The 26,387-nt window shown below is 46.7% G+C and overlaps 1 protein-coding gene across 14 annotated transcripts in view; it reads right to left on the reverse strand.

The window, feature by feature from the left end:
- Positions 1–26,387, reverse strand: part of ZC3H7B (zinc finger CCCH-type containing 7B) — a 91,580-nt gene that overhangs the window by 44,538 nt on the left and 20,655 nt on the right. For 7 of the 14 annotated variants that reach the window (XR_010595810.1, XM_065579092.1, XM_065579060.1 and 4 more), the window contains 5 exons: positions 15,117–15,177; positions 11,551–11,748; positions 6,812–6,970; positions 2,060–2,140; positions 279–338 (listed from right to left, as the gene is read on the reverse strand). Coding sequence is in view for 13 of the 14 variants with exons in the window: in XM_065579092.1 (XP_065435164.1) it covers positions 279–338; positions 2,060–2,140; positions 6,812–6,970; positions 11,551–11,748; positions 15,117–15,177 (559 nt within the window). In the remaining variant the exon portion in view is untranslated. Of the gene's footprint in view, positions 1–278; positions 339–2,059; positions 2,141–6,811; positions 6,971–11,550; positions 11,749–12,247; positions 12,282–15,116; positions 15,178–22,400; positions 22,509–22,911; positions 23,132–26,387 lie in introns of those variants that run through there. The other 7 variants (XM_024100022.3, XM_005302574.5, XM_005302573.5 and 4 more) reach the window with 6 other exon arrangements.

The raw sequence follows: 26,387 nt of genomic DNA on the forward strand, positions 1-26,387 counted from the left end.
GAAGTCATCCAGTCTAGATAAGTGAAATGTAAGCTTTGACAGTGAAAAGCAAAATTAGATTAAGAATTTTTCTGCTTTAATAATGTTATCAGCACTGCTGCAATGGAAATATTTAAAAAATAAATGATTTTCTTGATACTGTTCCTTGAAAAGGGAAAAATAGATAAACACTGATCTTTTACTCCTAAAAGATGGTAATAAACTTGCATGAAATAAAATATAGAAACTCTCATGTAAAATAACGTATGGACATTGAGAATGTCAGACAGGAACTGTACCTGATTTGCTAAGCTGGCTGATGTGCCATTACTGAGTAGAGAGAAAGTTTCCAATTCCTGCTGCAAGGAAGAGAGAGATTTCATGACACAGGGATTCCGTGAACTCCTGCAAATTAGGTAGTGACTGATTGGATCTTGTCAGCCACTGCTATCCAACGGTACACTTCCCTATCAGGCATTCTCTACAACCACAAACCATAGGGAGAGAAATCAGGACCACCTGCTTTTCCTTAGTGTACACCAATCATCCCAAAATTCATGTGATTGTACCTGAAGCCTGTTGCTTGCAGGATTATGAAAGAGCCCCAGATTCAGTCCAGCCATCCTGGTGCAAAATGCACATCGATGCAATATCCCAATGTGAAAACACCCCTGTACAATGCTGCATCATGAGATGGTAAGTTTGAACCCCACCCCACGACAGACACATTCAACCTTGTCATTTAAAAAATTAGTTGTGGAGTGCATTAAAGCACTGGAATGAAAAACAGAAGCTAGAGTAAACTGCAGCAAAATGCTACTAAAAAGGTTTCAATTAATTAAAAAAGGGAGTCTTGTGTTTTGCTTGCATAGACACAGTTTAGACTCATCTGCGGAGTAACGAGGTAGAGGGAAAAGTGCAGAGGGCCAATGGAGTGAGTAAGTATGAAAAGTATTTCAGGGAAAGTTTCCCTTCTCTCAAGATTCAATAATTACAACATTTTTAGAGCTCTAGCAAGTGGAGGATTTTCCTCTAATCCAACAACACTTGCAAAACATGCAGAGCTTACATTTATATAGCATAGCATCCGTTACCCAAAAGCACTTTACCAACTACTACAAATCATTTCACTTGGCACAGAAATGCAGCCACTTCTCAGCTGGAATGTGCCAGCTGTTTAACACTGCACAGCAAGATTACACAAGAGTTAGAGACAGGAACTGAAGAAGAATGTTGCATCTAAATAAAACTGCAGAGAGGAATTTGAGGGACACAGAATATCAATCACTCAAGCTGGAGTTCAGCCAGGGCCTTGGGGCTAACATTCCTATTCTTGAGAAATGTGTCACAGGAGCGTCAGTGACCAGAAGTAGTTTTGCCTTATCTAAAGGAGACTCCCATCTGTAGCTCAGCACCCCTTAGCACAACCCTAGGGCGTATGTTTCATACTGATAAACAGAAGAATGCTCCATTTTGAACCACCACATCCATTTATTGCAGCACTAGGGTTTTCCTTAGAGCAGTGGTTCTCAAACTTCATTGCACTGTGACCCCCCTTCTGACAAAAAAAAAAAAAAAAAAAAAGTTACTACACTACCCCAGGAAGGGGGGACCGAAGCCTGAGCCTGCCCAACCCCTGCCACCCTGGGTAATCTAAGCCACACTGCCCAAGGCTGAAACCCTCAGGCTTCGGCCCCTTGCCCCAGCAAGTCTAAGCCAGCTTGGCGACCCCATTAAAATGGGGTCACAACCCACTTTGGGGTCCCGACCCCCAGTTTGAGAACTGCTGCCTTAGCGCTATCCCCTCAAACAACATCCAGGCTTCATTCTGCTTAGCTTGGGATATGAGATTGCGCACCAAGCCAAGATGCTTATGGCTCCAAGCCAGAAATGCACCTGCAGGGGTGCTGCAGGCCAGGACTGAAGAATGACTGGCAGATCTGGGAGTGGGGGCATTCCCAGGAGTGGAATAGCAGGAGGTGCTGAAGGCTGTACCTATGGCAATGCAGCCGCTCAGAATCAGTAGCCTTTACAGAAACATATCAGTGGAATCCAAGGGACAGTCTAGAAAGAGTCATACCTGAGGCCTCTTATATGCTTTCCGAACCCTTAAACCCAGCTTCTGTGCGAGCTCCTGACCAAGCTGCGTAACGCTCTCATCCTAGAGAAAATGTAATTCAAGGACATTGTCATTTTAAAGCATGTGGTTTTATTTTACTGCACATACAATAATCAACCAGAAACAGACCACAAGTTATACAAACAGACCACAAGTTACAGCTACACAGACTGAATTACATGCTAGTATTCTTATTGATATGCAAGACGAGAGGTAGCCAATTGCCCGACTCCATTCCAGGAGAGGCTGTGCAGATCTAAGACATCAGTCATTCAGCCCTGCAGAGATACAAAGCTGCGGAAATGGAGAGGCAATATCCTCTCTCCAACAAAGTATCGAGTCTCCAAATGCAGGGCTAGTGATCCTTATTGACACGATGGCCCCACCTTCAACCCTGCTTGCCCCTCCAATCCCAGGATCTGGGTGGGAACACTGGTTCCGAGACACCTTTGACCTTCCCCACCCTCTGCTGCACTGAGCTCTGCTAATGATTTAGCTCATCACGTCCAGTCTGTGCTCACTTTCTCAGTTTCTCTCTTTAAAAAAGTTCCCAATTTACACAACACATAGATGCTACTTCCTGGAACTACACAATCCACAATGTAAATTCAGCCAATCACTGCCCCTCTCTCCTGTTAAAGTCCTATTAACCCACAGCACTAGGTCACTCCGAGCATCCACTCCTGCTCCCATGTTGCTCAACACCTTTGGAGGGTGGCCCATGACCACACTGCATCCCCCACCACAGTTTCATTCTCTCTTCCTTCAGCTCTTTCATCTCCCTGGCCAAACAAAAACAGGCTTCCTTCCTCACTGAGTCCCACAAGCACAATCCCCAACACTTATTTTCACCCTCTGACTGCCTCCTTCAGCCTCCTGTTCCCCACCCTTTCTTCCCTCCTTGCAAAGTATTTGGTTAACTTTGTCACAGGGAAAAAATCAACTAAATCCTATATGATTCACCCCCTGCCTCGTTCCCTTGAAACATCTTCTCCCTCATCATCAAACTTTGAAGTCTGCCGCCTTCTCTCCACCACTAACCCCTCCACCTGCCCCAGCGAGTCCACTGCTGCCTGGCTCTTTACCTACGTTGCCCCCATGCTCCTCCCCTGCCTCCCCCTCACGATACTAGTATGCCCTGTTTTTCCCTCTCTTTAGAGCACCATCCTTCAACCGGACCTATTTCTCCAACTACTGCCCTGTCGCCATCCTCACCGTCTCTGAACTCACTGAGCACAATCTAAAACCAACATGTTTACTTCCTCTCCTCTAGCTCTGTCTTGGACCCCTTCCAATCTGGCCCCCACCTCTCCTCTCTACTGAAACTGCTCTCGCTAGTGTCTCCAACAACCTCTTCCTGGCCAAACCTCAGGGCCTCCAACTCTGTGCCGCTTTTGACACGGTCCATTTCCCTCCCCTTCTTGACATCTTATCCTCTTTGGGTTTTCAAGATACCACTGTCTCCTGGTTCTCCTTCTACCTCTCTGTCCATTCCCTCAGCTTCTCTTTCAGTGGGGCCACCTCCTCCCCTCTCCCACTCCTGGTGGGGGCTCCCCAGGCCTCTGTCCATGGCCCAGAGACAGGATGTAAAGTGAGGACAGCACAGGGCCAGCTTGTCTGCTTATTGACCTGTTTTCTTCTGTCCAACTCCGCTTCCCAACCTGTCTGTGACATCTCCTTTTGGATGTCCCAGCGTCAGTTAAATAGATGTGGTCAAAACTGAACTTCTCTCCCCTCCCAAACCTCCTCCACTTTCCCATCCTTATCTCTGTCAAACAGACCACCCTGTCATTGTCACACACCCCTGTCATTGTCATTCAGGCCTGCAATTTGAGGGTTTCTTTTTTAGCTTCCCACTCCGCTGCCACTAATACTCAAGCCATAGCCAAATCCTGCTACTGCTCCCTCCTTAACAGCTCCTTTGTTTTCCCATTTCCCACAGTAAAAACCTCCATTCAGGCCCTCCTTACATCCCATCTCGACTACTGCCGCACACTCCTCTCTGATGTTCCAAACCATGCATTGCTCCCTTCAGTCCATACATAATACAGCTGCTAAAATCATCTCCTTTACTCAATCTGTTTAGTCTCTTCCCTCTTCAGATTCCTCTACCAGCTGCCCATAAGCTATTATAGCAAATTCAATCTGCAGGTCACCACCTTTAAGGCTCTAGGGGACTCTGCCCTGCCCCAATTATCCTCCCTTCTCAAACTCTGTTTCCCCTGTCAGTCTATCCCACAAATGCCTCCTGGGCCCCCTATACATGGGCCCAGCTCCCTGACCTTAGCCACAAGACCCCTACTCTGTCCACATTTAAGTCTCTCTTAAAGACCCACTTCTGCCATGCTGCCTACACTGAATCTAATGATTTATTTAAACAATTTAAATAATACCCATACCAAATGCCCTAAAAATTCCTTAACATTACAACAACGAGGAACACACAGAAGCATTAAATACTATATAGCACCACAGTATTATTTACTATTATTTATATTTTAAGCTCTTTGGGGGATAGAACTTTTTTTGTCAAGTAGGTGCACAGGGCCTAGCACAATGGTGCCCTGATCCATGATGCTACAGCGATACAAATAAAATCAATATCATCATCATAGTGGTAATGTATTAACCACACAAGCCAGCAGCAGGAAATAGCAGAACCAGGTACCAAATTAACTCAGTCAATCACTTGAAGTCTTTAGATAGTCTATAGCTCAAACAGGAGATACGGGATTGATGCAGGAATTCCTGGTGAAGCTCTCTGGCCTGGGTTATACAGGAGGCCAGACTAGATGGTTACAACAGTCCCTTTCTGGCCTTAAAATCTAGGACATCAAAGCAACATTACAGAATCCCAGAAATGTAGGGACTTTGAGAGGCCATCTAGTCCAGCCCCCTGCACTGAGACAGGACCAAGTAAACCTAGACCATCCCTGACAGCTGTTTGTCCAACCTGTTCTTAACAACCATCAGTGACAGGCTTCCAAGGGATGGAATCCCCATTCCAGAGCTTTACTATCCTTATAGTTAGGAAAAACTTTTTAATATCTAACCTAAATCTCCCTGGCCGCATTACTTCTTGTCCTACCTTCGAAGGACAATCAATCACAGTCCCCTTTATAACAGGCCTTAACATATCTGAGGAGTGTTATCAGGTCCCCCCTTAGTCTCCTTTTCTCATGACTAAACATGCCCTGTTGTTTTTTAACCTTTTCTCATAGAAAACCTGACCTAAACCTTTTATCATTTTTGCTGATCTCCTTTGGACTTTCTCTAGTTTGTCCACATCTTCCCTAAAGTGTGGCATCCAGAACTGGACACAGTACTGCAGCTGAGGCCTCATCTGTGCCAAGCAAAGTGGAACAGTTATCTCCAGTGTCTTACATATTAACAGAAGTGCCATATACCCATATTAAAGCCCCTTTCACACACTGACACCTCTCATCCCCGAGAAACACTGGCCCCTGAGGACCTGAACTCTGCTCTTATTAGGTAAAACAACTGCTATTTATCACTTAAAACATATGTATGGTGCTCTACTGAGACTCAAGGCATTAGGAATAGGGTATTAAGGGTATGCCTGCACTAGAAACTTAAGTCGACCTACATTAGGTCGACTTGCACCACTGCAGTAATTACTGCGCTGGCTGTGTGTCCACACTACCCTCCTTGGGTTGGTGGTGCACATCCTCACAATGAGCACTTCCACCGACCTAAGAGGGGCAGCGTGGAGAGATGAAAGCCCGGTCTCTCAGCTCCACTTGCAACTTCCTGCCCGGAGCCCAGCTGCCCCACAGGCTCCTGGACTCCAAGTGGGCCGACTGGGGCTTCTCGCCTCCCCGTTCCTGGATGGAACAAGAAGCCATCTGGGGCTTCTCACCTCTGGGGAGTGGGATCCAGCTGTCCCAGCTTCTTGCCCTGCCCCAGGAGTCAGGAAGCCTTGTCAATTTCACAGCTACAGCTACAACAGGGAGCCATGAAATTGACAAGACTGCCAACATTTCCAGTCCAGAGATGAGCTGCTGCCTGGGCTTCTCCCCGGTTCCCAGCTGGGAGCAGGATCCCTTCTTGCCCCTGCTCTCCTGCCATGAAACTGACAAGACAGCCAGCAGCTGACGTAAGTAACACAGTGTCTTCACAGTCACTGTGATGTCCTAACTACACCGACATAAGCTCTAAGCCTCTCGTGGAGGTGGAGTTATGTCGTCAGTGTAGTAGGGCACTTACATTGACGGGAGCAAGGCTGTAGTGTAGACACTGACCTAATTAGGCCAACATAAGCTGTTCTATGTCAATGTAAACTGTGTAGTGTAGACCAGGCATGAGTCTCTCTCTTCCATGTCTCCAGTTCCCATCTGTCCTGGACTGGTAGTGACTGACAGTCATTCCCACCCGATAGCTGTTCCAACATGAACATGAAGTGCGTTGATCTCAGCTCAGTTCCAAGTGGGACAGGCTTTCACATCACAAAGCCAGCTCAACTGGAACGAGGTGGCCCTTTTGTTGGCAGCCTCAGCAGAGATGACTTGGGCTGACAAGGACATGGAGTCAGAACTCCCCAAGAGATGAGATTACTGGGAACGGGTGTATCATATAGAACAGCCAGCTTCTCTCTTCCACTACCATCACCATTCACACCGCACTGGACTGCGGGAAAGGAAAGACGGAAAAGTGCCTCAGAGGTTGGGGTAGACAAGCATGTCACACACTTACATGTGGGAGGGACAGCAGGCAGCGGCTATTACATTCATACGCCTCCTTGTGCCTCCCTAGCTCTTTTAAGGAGCGGGCTTTGCGGAAGAGGGCACGGATGTTCTCCTTGTCAAGCATCAAAGCCTTCTCACTGTCTTCCAATGCCTTCTCGTACAAGCCCTGCATGAGAAGAAAGAGACCACCTGAGCAGGCAATGGTGTGTCACACACTGGAATCCACCTCCTCTCCCCACTTGAAAGTTCTGCCCAACCATTTACTGCAGTTCACTGGAAACATGTCATCAAAACCCATGAATATAAAAGCAATTGGAGATTAGATACAATTACACACAACACACCAAACTGCATTAAAAGATTATAAAGGTTGCAGAGTCAAGCACTCAAAAGTTAGGAAATGCCAGAATTAAGGGTGTCTGTGTGATCTTAATTCAGCCCCTTCTGTGTATACAGTAGTCTTTTGTGATCCCATACTACTTTTTCCACAGGACCCCTGCACCATTCAGTGCACAGGATGGCCCTGCTCTAGGAATGAATAAGGGTTGTGTAGTGAAGGGGCCTATTGTATGTAGGACTCCTGCATGTAGGGAGTTGGAAGGTGTGTAGTAAGAGGCCGGCAATCGAAGGAAGGGAAAGGATGGTCTCATGGTTAAGACAGGTGAATGCTGCCCTAGAGAATGGGATTCTAGCCCTGCCTCTGCCAATGAGTTCTTATGTGATGCTGGGCAACTCACTTAAACCAGACTTTTTACAGGTGGTCACTACTTATGTGTTCCTCATTTTCTTGGTGCCTGAGACCCTGGGATCCATTTTGGAGAAGTGCTGAGCTGCAACTGAACACAATGAGAACCCTGATCTGAACATTAAAAGTGCTATGTAATGCTGAGTACTCTGAAAAAAAATCAGATCCTAGGCATTTCAAATTAGGCACCCAAAATTAGTAGAACTTTTTACTTTAATCATTGTGCCTCAGTTCCCCATCTGTAAAACTGAGATAACCCCCCTCCGCCCATCTTACAGGGGTGTGTTGTGAGAATAAATTAATTAACGGTTGTGAAGCACTCAGATACTGTACTTATGAGTGCCATAGAATAGCCTATGGGGAAATTAACAACTCTGTCTTCAGAGCAGAGTTTGACTAGTGAACATTAAAATAAGGCCTGGGGCCTCACTCTGTCCAATGAGGAGAAAACAATATATTGACTAGCCACTCATTCAGTAAGCGCTGCCTGTTCTGTGCACCATACACACTGAATGAGGCAGGAGTTGTGTGGAAAAGTTAGTATGCAAACATGTAACTAGAGACTGCCTAATAATGCCAGGCACACGGGGGCCAAATTAAGATCACACAAGCAACCATAAGTCAGGTATTTCTTAACTTTTGAATGCTTGACTTAACCACTTAATGATGTTTTTTTTTTTAACATGTGTGTGTGTAATTTCCTAGGTTTAAAAAAGGCAAATCAAATACTATCATGTGGCATCATATTGATAAATTTTTAACAGTGAGGGTAATTAACCTCTGGAACAATTTACCAAGGATCATGGATTCTCCGTCATTGAGCATTTTTAAAACATGATTTGATTTTTTTCCAAAGATATGCTCTAGTTCAAATAGAGTTACTTTGGGGGATTTTTACGGCCTATGTTATTCAGGAAGTCAGACTGGATGATCACAGTGGATCCTTCTGAGCTTGGTATCTAAGGGTCATCAGCAGAGTTGGAAACTTTAGATTTATATCACAGACCTCTGCCACTTGAGCTAGTGGAGTAACTGATAGCAGAAGTAGGTTGTCATCCTCTTTGTGTACCAGCACTCCAGGGAGATGAGACAGTCAGTGGATTTCACAGATATTTGCTGACAGCAGAGGAATGCTGAGACTCAGGAATCCTACGTTCCATTTCAGGCTCTGGAGGGGAGTATTATCTAGCAAGCACAGACTTTTCCACCCACTTCCTCCAAGCTTAACCCCTTCTGCCCCTGGCCCCTCCAGCCCACACCTGGCCCAGTCCCGTCTCTTTCTCACCCCTCATTCCTCATCCCAGTCCCATTCTCTGCATACCTAGCCAGTCCCAGTCTCCACTCCTCATGCTTCTCATCCCAACCTCCTTGCCCAGCCAGTGCTAGTCTCTCCCACTGGACTCCTTGTCTCAGTCCCCCCAACTTTCAATCTCCCCCCACCCCTGCTCAACCAATCCCAGAGCCCCCCTAGATCACTGTCCCTAGTCTCCTTGCTGAAAGAGTCTTAGTTCCCCCTCCAAGCTCCTCATCCGGTCTCTCCCACATGCTGGCCTCCAGTCATTCCCACCCATGTTCCAGTCTCCCACCCCAAATTCCTAGACTAATCACAGCATCATCCCCCACAAGCTTCTTGTTCCAGTCTCTTTACCCAGCCAATCTCGGTTCTCCCATTGCACTTTGGCTCCTTGTCAGATCGGTCTCCTCTCCTCACACAGCTACTTCCCCCTCAACCCACTAGTTCACAGTTCCGGTCTACTTGCACAGCCAGTACTAGTCTCTCTCTACCCCAATTTCCAGTCTCAGTTTCCTTCTCCCACCTCACCTGCCTGCAGTCCCAGTCTCCCTCCCATCAGGCTCCTTGTCCCAATCTATTCTCCCTTCCCCCACCCCAGGTCGGGCTGTTGTTCCTTCTGTATTTGAATCAGTCAGCTTCTTCCACACTGCATGGGCCCAGCAAAGAGGGTTCAGTGTTAGCACAGGAGAGACAGGCCCTTTGCTCCAGTGCCTGGCTCCAGACTAGCTCATAGCATCAAGGAGCAGTAATTACAGGTAAAATCCTGCTCAGCCCTAGGCTAGAGCAAGCTCAGTGCCCACAGAACCTTTGGGAATTTTGTTACAACGTTTCAGCATGTCTCAGTTGGGTATGTGCAAACTTAGAATTTTTCAAAAGCTTAAAAGTGGGCTAGATTTTCCTAGGGATGGCAAAAGACACCTCCCTGTCACAAAGGCCATCTCGCTGCCAAATTTAAGTCCCCGCTCCAAAGCACAAGGGAGCAAGAGCATCTTAAAGAAAAGCTTGTCAGCAATTTTGAACATGGGCAAAACATAATTTTTCCCCTCGCCTTGTTCTCGGAAACAGCTGCACCGTTTGAGCTGAAGTTTTCCCAAAACATTCAGCCAAAGGCAGACACCCAGTGTGGAAAATTTCAGCTTGAACAGTTAGTCTGGCAAAGTTATAAGCAACTTGAAACAGGATCTTATAACGGGATGGAAGCAACCTTAATAATAGAGGGTGCCTACCAGTCCCACACCTATAACAACTTTGAAATGGGCATCTGAAGGGAAGAAATCCTACTGGTTGACTGAAACCTCTACTGCAAGAGTATCTGGTATGACCACATTGGGATCCTGGAAGGGTAACGTTTAAAACCAGTTAGACAGGAATATAGAATATACTACCATACCAGATCACAGCACTGATCCATCTAGTACAATATCCTGCCATACCAGTTCAAATAAATAAATAGTCCACCCAATCCAGCATCCTTTCACTTACCATACCAGCTTTGATCACTGGTCTATTTAGTTCAAGAGCTTATCTCCACCAATGCTTGATACTTCAGAAGAAGGTGGCCCTGTAGCCAGGGGATAAGAAGAGAAAATTTCCCCACAACTGCCTCCATTTTTCATCTTATCTCCAGAGACACTGCAGCTAATAACCCTTTTCTTGACCTGTAATGTTTTATTAAATCTGTCTTTAGGAGAAGGAGTTATAATGGATGCCAGCAATTTAACTAGGAGGGGACCAGGGGCTCATGGCATACTTTGCTGAGAGACTTATGAAGTTAGGGCTAGTAGAAATTTTTTCATCTGATTTGGGATGGGGGGGGGGGGTGTTGACAGAAAATTAGGTTTTCACTAAACAAAACTTTTGCAAAATGTCCTATTTCCACAGAAAACTCTAATGTTTCCCATTGAAAAATTGAACATTTGAAATCTAAAATATTTATTTGTTTTTCATACAAAAAATGAAATATTTTAGTTCTGAAATGCCTCATGGAAGCGGTAGTTTGGGTACCACATGTTCCTATACTCCTCTCTGGGTTGAGTTCCCAGGCAGACTTCACCTTCCATGACTCATTGTGATCATGACACTACCATGATGCACCACCTCCACTTACCAAGAGGGGAGACTGAGGTGTATTATGGGAGATGTAGTCTGACCAGGGAACCTGGTGTATAGAGAATGAGGCCCTTGAACTACAGCTCCCATGAGCTACTACTGCAGCATTTCAGAATGAACATATTTCAGTTTTTGGTTGAAATATTTCAAATTCAAAATTTTCTATGGAAACCCCCACACCCACCATGTTCATACCAGATCTAGATTAAATGTATTTTCCTCAAGCGCAGGAGAAAGAATAATTTACAGAGCAACGCTCCCCAAGATTGCATCATCATCATGAAATACCTGAAGGAACTGGCCCTTTATAGTTCAGAACTCCACAGCACCTCAACCTCTCCCACAGCACTGTGATCTATATTAGTGCACTCTCAAGGCCTGTAAGGGCACCTCCTCATGTATTCTGTCTTTATCTTGTGACACCTATGTCATAATGAGAAGAGTTCCGAGTTTTCTGCATTCCTCCTCCCATGCTGGAGGCAGGAAGAGTGGACGGGATCAGTCCAAACCCCCATCTTATGCATGGCCATCTGTTGGGTCTCCCCACTTCCTGAGGTTTTTTGTCCAGTTCTTGGGAATGGCTCTGGTAGGTGCTCACCATGGCAAAGTAGCAAGCAGCCCGGTTGACGTGCAGCTTACATAGGAGCTCCACTGGGATGGTCACCTCGTCCGAGGCTGCATAGTCCGCCACGTTCAGCCCTTCTACGTACTGCACCAGTGCCAGCTTGAAGTCCTTCTCCCGGAACAGGTCATTCCCCTCTGCAAAAAGGTTCCGCACCAGCTTCTGTAAAAAGGCCTGGGTGGAGAGAGAATATAAACAGAGTGGAGTAGAAATTCATAGATTCCGTGGCCAGAACAGGTCACTGTGATCATCCAGTCTGACCTCCTGTACAACATGCCCAAAAACTGAGAGGGGTTTCCCCAACCCCTCATTCACCTTCACGTGTTTCCTCAAGTCAAGTCCTCCTGTCAAGAAATTAATTCCCCATCCTCAAATTCCATCTGTCACCTAGCGGGGAGGCTAATTCAACCAAATCTCCTTCCCTCTTAAGGCTAAGTGCCATCATCCAAATTCCCCCTCTCTTAGATGTTAACTCCTCCCAGTATTCTCCCCCTTAAAGATCTTCCACTATAGACAAATGGCACTAGACCACTCCCACACATAACTAGCCCCTCTTGGCTCTCAAATGCAAGGACATGAATTTATAACATCTGTGCAAGAGGGCAACACGTATTGACCGAAAGCTACCATTATGTGGTTTCAAACGCCTTCAGAAAAACAAATCTTAAATTACCTCATAATCTTCTTGGCTTAGGGGTAATGTGGACCTGAAGAGAAGAAGAGGAAGGTTTCATGAAACATGGATCTGTGCAAGCACATGCATCTCCCTCAACTAAAGAGGCAGTCTTTCTGGCTCTGCGTTATGGATCTCATTACGCATTTACTCCACATTTACTATCGATTACTCGTACTGCTGTTATGCCAAGAAGGCCAGTTAGAGATCAGTGCACCACCGAGCTAAGCACCGGACACACACAACAAGAGATGGTCACTGCCCCAAAGAGTTTACAATCTGACTAATTTAGGAGACTGCATTTTCATGGCTATTCCCTATGCAAACCAGCTGCTCTGGGGGCTGCATTCAGACAGCCAGGTTTCAATCTGTGATCCAAACAGATATTGTCATGATAAAACGTTTTTATAAAACAACATCAATTTTTAAGAGAATTTGGCACCAGTGAAAGATGTTGGATCGGTAGTCTCAGAACGCTGAATTCCTCTGTTTAGCAACAGAACAAGTAAGGCCAGAGCACAGCAAGCTTCTTCCACGCTTCCCCCTGACAAAGGGTCTAAACCAGAGGTTTTTCAGGACAAAATATTTGGTGGCCTCTCTCACACTTTTTCCTAAAATACTTAATTAGCTTTAGGAAAACCAAATAAATATGCACATATACACATCCAAATCATTGTAATTTATTTATTGCTAGCTAGTAAGTCTGTTGTGAAAAGTGATATTAACATACATACAAGTATCACTTTTCACAGCAGACCTATTCAGCCCTGGCAAGTCAGAGACTGATTAATCCCTGGATGGGGGGGCCAAGGAAGGCAGCGGGGGGGCTAGAGCCTGAAGCCCAGCTGCCGGAGTCTGGGGCCTACTGCTGCACAGCTGGAGCCCGGAACTGGAATCTTAAGCCCCTCACCCACCACACCTCCCCAGGGCTGAACCCCAAAGACTGAGCTCCACCACCCCTGGGAACGTGGAGAAATGCTCCTCCAGTGTTTTGTCCCAGGTATCTCCAAAGGGGGGCAGGGCCCAACCCCGTGTCTCCAAAGGGGGGCAGGGCGCAACCCCTGCTGGCGGCCCCAGCAACCAACACCAAGGCAGGGCATCCAGGAGCAATAGGGTGGGGGAGTGGCCGCTACTTTGCCTCCCTCCCACCCCACCCCAAGCCCAGGAGGTTGTGGCCACAAGAAAAGTTCCTAGTGGGAACTCTGATCTAAACCCTCCCCAGGGGTGAGCACCTCACAGGAGCTCTGGCTCCATAGGCCATCAATCCTTGCCTTTTCTGCAGAGACCATCAGCCAGGGGGCCAGTAGTGCTGGGTGGCTAATGTGGTGAGAACACATGTCCCACAACAGGACTGAGATTATGCCATTTCATACAGACCAAACAGCAATCTGACAGTAAGGACTTTTGGTCACTCTCAAGATCGGACCAGACTAGAACAAGTGACCCAGAGGTGAAAGACTCCATATCCCAAACCCAATCCTTAGCTCATCCAGTCACCTTCAATAAAAAGTGTCTTTTGTTTAACCATCACAGGATAACCCATGTTCCCTCCCCTTGATCAACGCACCAAAGCCCAGATCCACAGTGTTTCTTTTCTTCAGGGAAGAGAATGCCAAGTCCCCCAAAAAGCCCATAATTTCCCCCATACCTTTCTAACCCCTGTCCACCCTTGGAACACTACATCATAATCATCTCATTAGCCAGATACACCGGACTCTCTTCTAGAGCTCATCAATTATTGCGCCTTAAAATTAGCCAGAAGAATTTGCATGGACTTCATAAGTAAAGTGGGGGCGAGGGAATCATCAGGCCACTAAAATTTGAAAGCCCCTCCTCCGCAGTGATCCCTCGAACCAAGCCATTAAATGAAAACTTACACTGCTCCAAGATTCAGGAATACTACTTCACATTTCTTCAGCACTTTCCAGATGAGGATCTCAAGGCACTTTAGAAATATGAACAAATTAAGCCTCACAACTTCCCCTGTGAAGCAGGAAAGCATCATTAGCCCCCCATACTGAGTCTGGCAGAACTAGGGCCAAAATAGCACTGTAAGGCCAAGGCACCAGCGATGGTTTTAAAGTCCTATATCTCACAAATTGATCCATTGGAAGTACAAATACACATTACATGCTATTGGAGAACTAGCCCTCTCAGCTTTCCATTACACCAACACAATTCTCATTACCACCTTGCTTCTCTCTTACACACACTGGAATTTTGACCTGAGTTTACAGCATTTGCTAACTCAACTGTTGGCGAAAGAATACAAAGCTGTATTCCATGTAAAAGCAACTAAGACTCCTAGCTTCCAAACACTGTACAAACTTTCATCTCAAACTCTAGCAGTCCATGGATAGTCACATAAGGATGGTCTGGAAATTAAATCCCAGGACTGGCAGTTAAGGGATCGGAATTCTTTTTCTGACATTTGGCACCCCTTCTGCCTTGGTTTCCTCATATCTCAAATGGAGATACTACTACTTACTTATCTCACTGAGGGAGTGAAAGGCTTAAATTATCAATGCTTGACCAATGCTTTGAAATCCTCAGATGGAAGGCTTTGAAGAAGTGCAGAGCGTTACTATTATTATTATTATTACTGCTACACTGGCTATTAAGATCACATTGGAATACCAGTAGTGGGCAAAACCAAGATGGGAATTGGAATGACGTGATTTTAAGTTTGGATATCTTGCAGGACTAGCAACACTTGGAAGGATCAGGATAAATGCTCTCTGGACCTTTCCGAGCATCAGCCCTGGACTAGTGAACAGAATTAAAAGAAAATGTTATTTCTCCTTATACCATATGTTGTAAGAACTATCTCCAAAGTCCAAAGAAAATAGCAGTGAACCTGCTGACTTACTGAATGAATTGAAGTCCCTTCTCTATTTCCTCTTTCCTTTTCTGTCTCTCCATTATAGCGTCTGCAGAGAGAAAAAGACAAAGCCAATTATTACAGATCTTACTGTCAAAGTAGCAGTGCAGTATTTAAGTGAATCTAGCACTAGCAAAATGTTCCAGACTGCCTGCCTTAGACACCAAAATATTTTATTTACCTACATCGTGGGAGGCAGCAGCAATGCAAACTTGCCACCCATGCATCTCCCCCCTCCCTATATGCCACAATGTTGATTTGCAGGAGACCATCCAATGGGGTGAAAAGGAATTCATTCCCACTGGCCCATTCAGTCCAAGCTCTCTGCTTAGATTGCCAACAAGAGTAGCATGTTGTCTGTGCACGCAATACATGCATGGCATTCCCCAGGACCAGCCATGCCTGCAAGAGGATTCCATCCAGTCCCCAAATGCACATGGAGGATGCCGTTTTGAAGAATAAAATGGCATCTTCTGCACAGCATGACCCTGTATGTACCGTACGTGCGAGGTCACGCCACATCAAGGATACAATTTTGCATGCAAGTGTAGAAGTGCCTGCCTGACTAAAAATGTCACGGTATGCCATTGGCCAGCATGGAAGTCAATTAGTGAAAATTGTGATGGCAGATGTTCAATAGAAAATTAACTCAGAATTTCCCCCCACTAACTAATTTAATGCAGGCTACCAAGCCACCATCAGATGATAAGCAACTTTGATCACTACTTATCTGGGTTAGATTTTAACCTGGTGTAAGATGCGGGGTTCAGATACCATGGGAATATAGGTAAACTGTCTACAGTATTTGAGAGATGTGAGCACCATGGCAGCTGAGGAATTGATTTGTGTGTTACAAATAAAAGTACAAGGATGAAACTGGGCAAAGAGAATTTCAGGCTGACTATTGGAAAATGTTTCCTAGCGGGGACACCTGTTAGACTATGGAATATTCTCCTAAGGAAAGTGGTGAAAGCCCCATCATTTAACATGGAATGAACAGAGCCTAGGGGAAGACACTGTAGAGAACAATCCTTCATTGGCCAAGGATGGAAAAAGACCAGATCCATTCTCTTTCACCTATTTTCCATGACTCTATGAATGCAAGCAAGTTAACCATACAAAGGGGCCAATATTCCCCCTACCTTAGATTTGTGAGGAGTGAGACTTAGAAGGCCCTGTTCTCAACTGAAATGGGTTAGATTCAAACAGTTACATTTGCATTGTCCATCTGCTGCAGCTTTGGTGCAAAACCAGGAATAGCCCACTCGCCACACCCACACTGCTATCTTAGCAAGTGCATAGGAGTAGCAGAGAGAGATAGGAGGCACCCTGGAATTCTGTGCCAGGAAAGATCTGTTAAAGCCCACAGATCCACACTGACATAGAGAAGCCATGTTCATGAAAGGTGTTCAACCTGGTGTGTGGGGGGAGGGGAAGAGGCAGATAAACAGAGTGAGAGCAAAAACAGGGAAGTGAGGTGGAATTCAAGCCACCACGTTCTTCAAGGCATGATTTATACTCCCAGTCTAGGGTTGCCACTGAAAAGGTTGGGGGGGGGGTCACCCCTCCAAGTCCACACCAAAACTTCCAAGAGATATGGTCTACTTCTTATTTACATTAAGGCCATTTCCACCCATTTAAGTACTGTATTCTTTATATTAAAACCAGAACAGGTTGAAGGAGCCTTACAGTAAATGAGAATTAAACCCTTGATGTCTAAGCAAGAAATGGCAGCAGAATCTAACCATTATCATTTATTGAAGCCCCTCACCGTGCTCTGCATTGTACATAGAGAAACAGAGAAAGGCATGGCCCCTACTCCAAGGAGTCTTTCCTTGGAAGACTGGATAGACACTAGTGCTCAGATATGTAACACACCAGGGATCAGGGGGTAAAGTGGGGCAGATAGTTTAAATCTCTTTGAGGATTCTCTTTATTAGGACCCGTGGAAGAAGGTCAGCTTTATAAGGGATCTGGATGAGGAGGGAGAATATGCCTGATGCAAATGAGGTGACTGTTCCAGGGGAAAGTGGAAGAAGGTATGAAAGCTAGAGCTGGAGATGGCTACAAAGAGAGCAGTGAAACAGGAAGCTTGAACAGAACAAAAGGAGCCAGGGGGAGAGTAAGAAGAAATGCAGGGAGGTGCCAAACTGGGCAGGGCCTTGAAGGTGAGGTTGGGAAGCAGGTACCTGCCCCAAGTGATGGGAAGCCAGAGGTCAAGTTCAAAGAGAAGAATGGCATCGTCCGAGCAACAAGTGGAAAAAGACTATTTTAGCATCAGCATTTGGGATGGACTGGAGGAAAGAACCAACGAGGCCAGAGAGGAGGCCACTGTAATGAACGAGGCAAGAGATTATCAATGTACAGACAAGGGCTTTTAGCAGAAGGGATGGAGGAGACCGGACGCATATCAGAGAGGTTGTAATAGAAGAACCAGGAGGATTTATCAACAACCTGGGTGTAGGTCAAGAGAGAGAGGAGATAAATGTAACAATGAAATTGTAAGGCTGGGATGATCAACCATGATAGAGAAGGGAAGGCTTGGAGAGGGGAGGATATGGACTTGAGTTTTGACCAAAGAGTTTGGTTTGTTGTCAGGAAGAGGTAGATTTAGGAATGATCCACATAGTTGAAGTGATGAGAAAGAAAAAGGTAACCCAAGGAGGAAGTAAAGAAGGAGACAAAGACCCCTAGCCAAAGAACCTTCGGGGACATGACAAAGAGAGGGAGAGGAAGTGGAGAAGCTACCACCAGAGACACTGAAGCAGCAACAAGAAAGGCTAGAAAGGCAAGAGAACACAGAATCACAAAAATCCAGAGAGGAGAGAATGTAGAGGAAGAGGGAGTTATTGGCCATATCAGATAGAACAGGGGTGGTCAAACTACGGCCCGGGGGCCGCATCCAGCCCTTCAGACATTTTAATTTGGCCCTCAAGCGCCCGCCAGGGAGCAGGGTCCAGGGCTTGTCCTACTCTGGCGCTCCAGCTGGGGAGCGGGGTCGTGGGCTTGCCTCGCTCTGCATGTGCCATGGTGCCACGTGGCTCCCGGAAGCAGCGGCATGTCCCCCCTTCGGCTCCTACACGTAGGGGCAGCCAGGGGGCTCTGCACACTGCCCTTGCCCCAAGCACCGCCCCTGCAACTCCCATTGGCCTGGAACCATGGCTAATGGGAGCTGCAGGGGCGGCACCTGCGGATGGGGCAGTGCGCAGAGCTGCTTGCCTGCCCCTCTGCGTAGGAGCTGGAGGGGAACATGCCACTGCTTCTGGGAGCTCCTTGTGGGAAGCACCACCCGGAGCCTGCACCCCTGACCCCCTCCTGTGCCCCAACCCTCCGCCCTGATCCCCCTCCCGCCCTCTGAACCCCTCAGTCCCAGCCCGGAGCACCCTCCTGCACCCCCAACCCCACCCCAGAGCCCGCACCCCCAGTCAGACCCCCCTCCCTGAACCCCAACCCCCTGCCCAGCCCGGAGCCCCCTCCTGTACCCTGAACTCCTCATTTTTGGCCCTACCCCAGAGCCCACTCCCCCAGCTGGAGCCCTCACCCCCTCCTGCACCCCAACCCCCAATTTTGTGAGCATTCATGGCCCGCCATACAATTTCCATACCCAGATGTGGCCCTCAGGCCAAAGAGTTTGTTCTATCTCAGGGGTGGGCAAAGGATATGAAAATAAAGCAGTTGCCCATAGACTTGGCCCACTGGGGACCATGGTGAGAGCAATCAAACATTGGCAGGTCATTGCAAAGCTAGTGGCAACAAGCCAAAAAAATGCTGTGGCAGCGCTTTGAACTCCTGTTTACCCACACACCGAGTACAGCATGAGCAGCAGCTATGAAAGTTTCCTGTACACATCACCTAACCCAACCTCTGCCACTTGCATCAACCCTATTCTCAAGGGACCAGTAGGAGTTGGCGGGGGAAGAGGAGTTCAGCCTCCATTCTATTACATCCTTAGCCTTCCTGCCCAGACACCCCACAAAATGGCCAAATGGGGGGTGGCCAAAGGTTACAACAAGAACTGGACTAGGACTCCTGACCTATTTCACACTGAGAATGACTTTCAGTCACTACGAGGGCTGCAGGATTGTTACGGTGGTGACAATGTGACAGACACTGTGCCTTTTCAGACGGGAGTGAGGGGGCATTGACAACACACAGCAGCATCCTCCGTCCTGGCACAGCAACCCTAATCCTGGCCAGGTCTCAGGCACAGGGGCTGCAGAGCCGGCTTGCCCCACACTCACTCTGAAGCAGCAGCTCCTGTCCCACAGGGCTGGGTCTGGTTCCCTGCTCCAGGGTGTTGCAACCTGGGAAACAGAGCCACAGTACCGCTCAGGTTTGGTCTGGCCGTTGCTCTGTCATGACTCATACCTCATGACTCCTATCCAGGACTTTACATGCCATTTCCCCTTAAACCCATGATTTTTACTAAATTTACTATGACTGCTCTGTGATTTTTGATTAAAAATGCCACAACAAATCTGCACCTCATGTCATTACTGACCAGAGGCCTGGTTGGAGCCACTGACTTTGCAGGGAAAAGGCTCCATAACTCTTCTCTGATCCCCCAGACTCACTAAGCTCCCCTTGGAGCTCATTTCAGATTTTCACCACCCCTGCTTCCCCCACACCCATCTAACCTGCCACACCCCACATACCTCCCCTCCAGAGCTCCTCACTTTGATGACTCACCAGCCTAATCTATCCCTGCTGTGACTCTCTACCTGACCACTGATCCTCACTGCATAACCCCACATAAAAGACTACTATCTCCAGCTGAATCCTGCATACTGTCTCCTCTGCACCATCCTCTGTACCTGAGAGGTGCTCTTACCTCTCTGTACTGCAGGCATAGCCAGCCCTTTCATTGGCCTTTTTGTGCTCTACATGCCTAATTGTACCCCTCCTATCCCACATGATTAACCAACCTCCTTTACTGCTGACCCTGATGACTTTCCTTTGCTGTTGAGCCCACCCACACCTTTTCATGCGCCTCCATCCCTGCTTTATATAACCCCACACACAAGAACAGTCCTCCTGTGGCCCATCACCCTGCAATACTACCCACTCCGTTACATATCTCAGACATGTCATCTCCTTCCACTATCTTTCACAAGGATCACCATCATTTTCCACTGTGCTCCACTCCATGAAGCTGACCGCTCCCCCATTCTCCCTCCATAATGGCTGTCACCTGCCTGCCTGACCACTCCCCTATTCCCACATTTGACTACACCCCCAACCCCTTCTGCCACCCCTCACTCTGCAAATCTGACCACTTCTCCATCTCCCGCTGTCATTACTTACTCTGGGAGCCTGACTATTCCCCAATCCCCCCTGCCACATCCCATCCTATGCCTCACAAACTTCAAACCGGCTAATGTGGAACACCAGCAATCCAAATGCATGACAAACAAGCAATATGTGAAGCACCTGGATTTTGTGGCATGTCATACCATAACTGACACATAACTGTTTTTAATTATAAAACCTGTTTTAAAGGATGTGGTCACACCATCTTAATTAAATAAGTTAGTTTTGTTTTTTTAAAGAAAAATGGAAAACCATACTATACCACGTGCAACAACACAATACTCCCTCTGACTGAATCAGAAGCAAGGTTTAAACCCTGGGCCTTCACATCCCCACCACAGACCTCTACCACTTGAGACACAGAAGTTAACTGTTTCCATCTGTGTGGATTAACCACTAGAGGGGGACTTTACACACATTTTGCCAAGGAGTTACAAACTATTTACTAGACAGCAGCAAAACATTGCCAACCACACATCCTAAATTCTGTCCCTGGCTCTGGGAGGGAAATGTGGTCTAGTGGTTAGACAGGGTAACCCAAGCACACAGATTTGGCACATTCAGTCTGAAAGACAGTATGACAAGAAAAGACTTGAGTCTGCCATATTAGAGATCTGGTTTTTATTCCCAATTCTGTCTGTGCAAAGTTTCTGTGAATTTATTTGAAAAATGGGGATTGAGAAGGCTAATACTTGACTGCTTTCCAGGGTTTGGTTACAATGCTTTGGTCAGTATTATGAGCTATAAATGCATTGAAATATAAATGGCAATCAGTAGAGAGGAGATCAGAACTCATGGTCTTCTCACTCCCAGCTTTCAGTAGGCACAGAGTATTTAGATAAGGAGTCGCTAACCTGCAGAACTGTACCAGATTTGGTGCAGCAAAACAGACACCCTAATTCGGCTCAAATGCGGAAGATTCTGCATAATCCAGTACACCAAAGAGCTCTCCCCAATCCTGCACATTTGATTGTCCTTCACTCCATGTGCTTGAACTCTTCCCCAGTCCTTCTCCACCCTGGCCCATGCCTGACAACTCCCCATGTCCACCCTGGAAGCCTGACCACCTCATCCCATGCCCCACTCTCCATGTCTGACTAACCCCCATCCCCTCTAACATGCCCATCCCATATGCCTGGCCACCCTCTCTCACCCTACCACCCCTCCATCCCCCTTCCTGCCATGCCCATTAGAAATGCTGCAAGCCACCGAGGTCATCATTACCACCTGAGTGCACCCTCCCCCCATATTTAAAAGCACACACAATAATGCCATTTAGACACACTGCTGGACAGGCAGCCAGCGCACCAAGCCACCCCCTCCCCTACTCGGGCCTTGCCCCACTTTATAGCAGGCTCCCACCTGCACTGAGTGTTTCCCCCAGTCGGTGGGTCCGTGCATCTCCTGAGGGGGTGACATTTCAATGCAACAGGCACCCAAAGGGGCAGGGGTTTTTTCCCCCCAGCCATTTCTTTGTATTACAGGCGCTGCAGCCCTTCTCCCCGCTCCTCGGGGCGGTGTCACTCCCCTGCCCCACTGAGGGCCCTAGCAGCAAAATAGCCTGGTTTGATCTCCCAGGAACAAAGTCATCGCCTCTCCCCTCCCCCACCAGCCGTAGGCCGCCGATCCCCGGGCTCGCTTGGCAGAAGCAACGGGCGGCAGGAGCATCTCGGCCGGGGACATGCGCTAAGGCAGCGCCGCCTTCCTTTGGCAGCAACAAACGTCTCCCGTCTAGTCTTCCAGGCGTTGATCACCCCAAAGTCAGCTCTCCCTATTGCTGGGAGGTTTCTCCCATCGCCAATATCGCCCAGCTCCACCACCCACTTAAAAAACAACTCCCAGAAAATTTCAATAACAAAAAAATCACCTATTTCCAAGAGTTTTGGGAGACAACTTAACCCCCTTTTTTAAAACCAATCGTCCGCCCAGAAACCATAAAAAGGATCAAAGAATAAAAACAACCTTTCTTATTTGATGAACTTTCCAACCCCTGAGAAACGTACATCTGAAAAGCTATTTCACAAGCATTTCTTTGCTGTTTCACGGGGCTTATACCCACAAGAGGGGAAACTGCAGGCAAAACACAGAGACGGATAAAGCTTTGCAATCTTAAAACCACACCAACATAAAACCAATTACTATCCAGTGTTCACATCAACCCTAGGGGCTTTTTTAGCTCGCTAGTAACTTTTAAACTTCAGTTGCATTTTTTTTCTCCAAAGGAGGGGATTAGGATCTTTGACAATTATTTCCTGCAAGCCCCACATTTTTGGTAGGAGGTGGCCTCGAAAATAAATCGTTTTCTCTACTTATTTTTTGCTACTGCAAAAGATGTCCTCTATTTAATTACTATTAGGAAGGGGGGATTTTGCTAGTGTAAACAATATTTAGCTTTTCTTCCTGGTTCTCAGACCTGTCCCTTTTATGTCTAGAGTTAGAGAAAAAAAATCCAAAAATATAATAAAGGACTCACCTCTGCTTGGGTTTTCCCCCACTCACACTATGTATAACTTTCCTTGATAAATGGTATTATATTAATAGAGATATTATTAGAGTATTATTACAATTAGTAATAATAATAGTAAATGCTATTTAATTACAGAAGGAAGCATTCTGCTTCCGGATCTGCTGCCCCTGCAGCTCCCTCCATGTGCCTCCTGGTCTCTTTACTTTCATTTCCAGGTCTCTCTCTCTCTCCCTCCCTCAGCAGTAACAGCAGCTTCCCTGAGCTTCCTCTAGGTCCTAGTGATAACCGGGTTCGCCTAAATAGACCCTTCCCTCATGGCGTTGGAAATCGGTCATTTGATTTTTACCAAGACAACTTTCTTGCTACCGCAAATGATCGCAGTGTTTGTTACGGTTGATATTATTTTGATCACCGATTTCAATAGTTTTTACTGCTCTTTTTAGTAAATATATGTACAATAACATAGGCCTGGAATCTTTGCATACACACTTGAGTAACTTTATGCAAGTAAGGCATCACATTGAAGTCATCAGTGAGAGAATGCCACCTAAAAGGACCATCACTACATATCTGTGTGCACTGGGACTATCATATGCATGAAGTTAAGCAACTGCAGGTGCCTAAATTATTTGCAGGATGCGGGTCATGAAAATTAGAGATGGCAATTACCTAGTTCATAACCAGGAGTCTGGGGGCCTCAAGCAGGTTTCGGGGGGCCTCCAAGCAGGTCCAGCATTAGACTTGCTGGGGCCCAGGGCAGAAAGCTGAAGCCCTACCACCACATGGGGCTGAAGCCCAGGTCCCTGAGCCCCACCGCCCGCAGCTAAAGCTGAAGCCTGAGCAATGTAGCTTTGTGGGGGCCCCAGTGGCATGGGGCCCCAGGCAATTGCCCTGCTTGCTACCCCCTAATGCCAGCCCTGGCTTTTATATGCAGAAAATCAGTTATTGTGGCACAGGTGGGCCATGGTGTTTTTATAGTGTGTTGGAGGGAGGGGGGGCTCAGAAAGAAAAATGTTTAGAACCTCTCCTTTACACTACACTCTTAAACTCTTTATCTCAGTACAAAAGACACAAGCAACATATCCAATTTCAATTATTTTCAAACTTCTAATTGGCTTCTGGTGGGGACTGATTGTTGCTAGAAATATCAGCTGTGAAATACTTTTTGCTGATTTTTAAAATCCATACATATTTCCAGTTTAGGCCCTGATCCCACATAAAGCTCCAGGCAGGCAGAACCCTGCATCCATGTGGAGCACCACTATCTACAATGAATTCCATTTGGATCCCATTCCAGGATGGGGGCTTAATCTAATATTGCTGGCGTTTTTTTCCTCTCAACAATATTGTTTAATGGCAGATGTTTCTCTTTGGACCAATTCTGAAAAGACAAGACATAACAGGTGGGTAAAACAATAAGAGGGACAGGGTGGGGGTTAAAGAAGCAGGGTTAAGGGCCTAAACCCTAAAGGATTGTGCACAGTTCTTAGCCAGTCAGGAGCAGTACTCCCAACTCACCACCTGCCTCTCGGGCGACTGACATTGAGTCTGAGACAGTGGCCACAACCTTCCATCTGAACAATTGCCTGGCTAATCAACCACTTACAGCCTGTGTTGTGGATTGTCTACTCCCTTTCCAATCAGTTGTCACTTATTTAGGAGTCAAACTGGACCACACTCTATGATACCTGTTCCATCTAGAACACTTAAAGATCTGCACTGTCTTGATCCAGAAGCTAGCAGGAATCTTTTTTACGAACCTCAGTCCCTCTTGGTGCTGGTATTTGCTCCAGCGGAATATTTTGTGCAGCAGTTTGGGGCAGAAGTTGGCTACACATCTCATTGATTCGGAGATGAACACATATCATTAGTGGCTGATTTAGCCACACATTAACATCTAATTTATATGTTGGCTCATATAGCTCCCCCAAAACTTTGCCAAGATGCCATCACCCTTAAAACTGCACAGAGGGACTGTGGTGGATGAAAACAACCTGCTGCACACAAGGCTGACAGTGGTCCCAATAGGCGCAAATAAGCAACACAGAAGATCTGCCCACTTCCAGAAGAAAACACCTACACCTGAAGTTCCTGCTGACTTGGCACAACTAACTTTGCAGCATCCTTTTGTGGTGGCCATCAATGCATCATAGCCAATGCTGCCTGCCAGTGCCAATCTTGGATGAACAACAGAATATCAAGGCCAACAACTATGTCCTCACAGAGTGGCAGCAACTGTGGGATAGAGAGACAGGCATACTGATGAATTTCAGTAGCCCCTACTTACAGCCACCTGTTTGCAACCAGGGATGTAGATCTTGAACTAGGCTTCACAGACTGCTGACTGGAACAGCTAGAGCGGCTGCCAGAATGCAGAAATTTGATTTAGTCCAATCTTCACAGTGTGACCATGGGGCAGCGGTGCAAATGGCCACACATGTGGTGGAGAAGTGCACAATTAGAAGATTGGAGGGTGGACTGCAACACCTTGCTGCCCTTGATGATGCAGCAGTAAGATGGTTGAACAATCTAGATATTGGCTTGCGACCCATATGAAAGAAAAGGACAACCTGCCTAATAATTAATCTAGTTTAAACTCATCCTCCAGCTGCCCATGCACTAGGTTGGAATAAGGACTAAATTTTTCATATAAGAATGTTCAGTTTCAAGAGGGAAATACACAACTGCAATCTGTGGGAGTCCTAACTTGCTCCTGCAACAACCCTTGCCTGTAACAGCAAGGTGTATCCAACAGTCACATGCCCTAATGTGTACTGCTCCAACTTGGTCAAATCATGTCTTTCCCCATTGGTTAACCCCAAGATTCTACCACCAGCAGTCAGCCGGGAAGGCTATTCAGGCATTATCTATACACACAAAGGTTGTACTGCTCGATCTATAACAATGCAGTTAAAGTGGTACAGCCCCCTACCCCCATCCCTAATGTTAACACAGTTATATAAGAATGTTCACAAAATCTTGTTTCTCTCAACACAGTAAGATCAAACAACAGTAGGCAGTTTCCTTGCTCACAATTTCCAAGTCTGCTTTTCCAGCCAGCATTCCGTCCAAAATAAGCCCTCTCTCCTGGTTTCCTCTTAGGACGGCATTACCAATGCTTCTCTTGCTATATGATCCTGACTTCCTGGTTGCTTTATACTTCTCATTCATATGGCTAAAATCCAATCAATGTCCCATTGTGACAATCTGCTGGGGTTCCCAGAATTGTGAGTTCTTTGTCGAGTGATTGCACATGTCCATTTCACTGTCGATATGAGCACACCTCATGCACAGTTGCTGCAGATTTTTTCCTCAGCGGTACCTGTTGGGGCAGCATGAGTGCCCTCTGGTGCCTCATACAACTGCTTGAGGTATAAAGGGCTGTGCTGCCCCAGATCCCCTCAGTTCCTTGCTTTGTTGGAGTTCCAATATTTGTATCTGCAAGTCTTCCCTCTTTCAGTCTATATAGTACCCGCAGAGTT

The sequence above is a fragment of the Chrysemys picta genome, chromosome 1, assembly GCF_011386835.1.
Source record: "Chrysemys picta bellii isolate R12L10 chromosome 1, ASM1138683v2, whole genome shotgun sequence".
NCBI classification, from domain to species: Eukaryota; Metazoa; Chordata; order Testudines; family Emydidae; genus Chrysemys; species Chrysemys picta.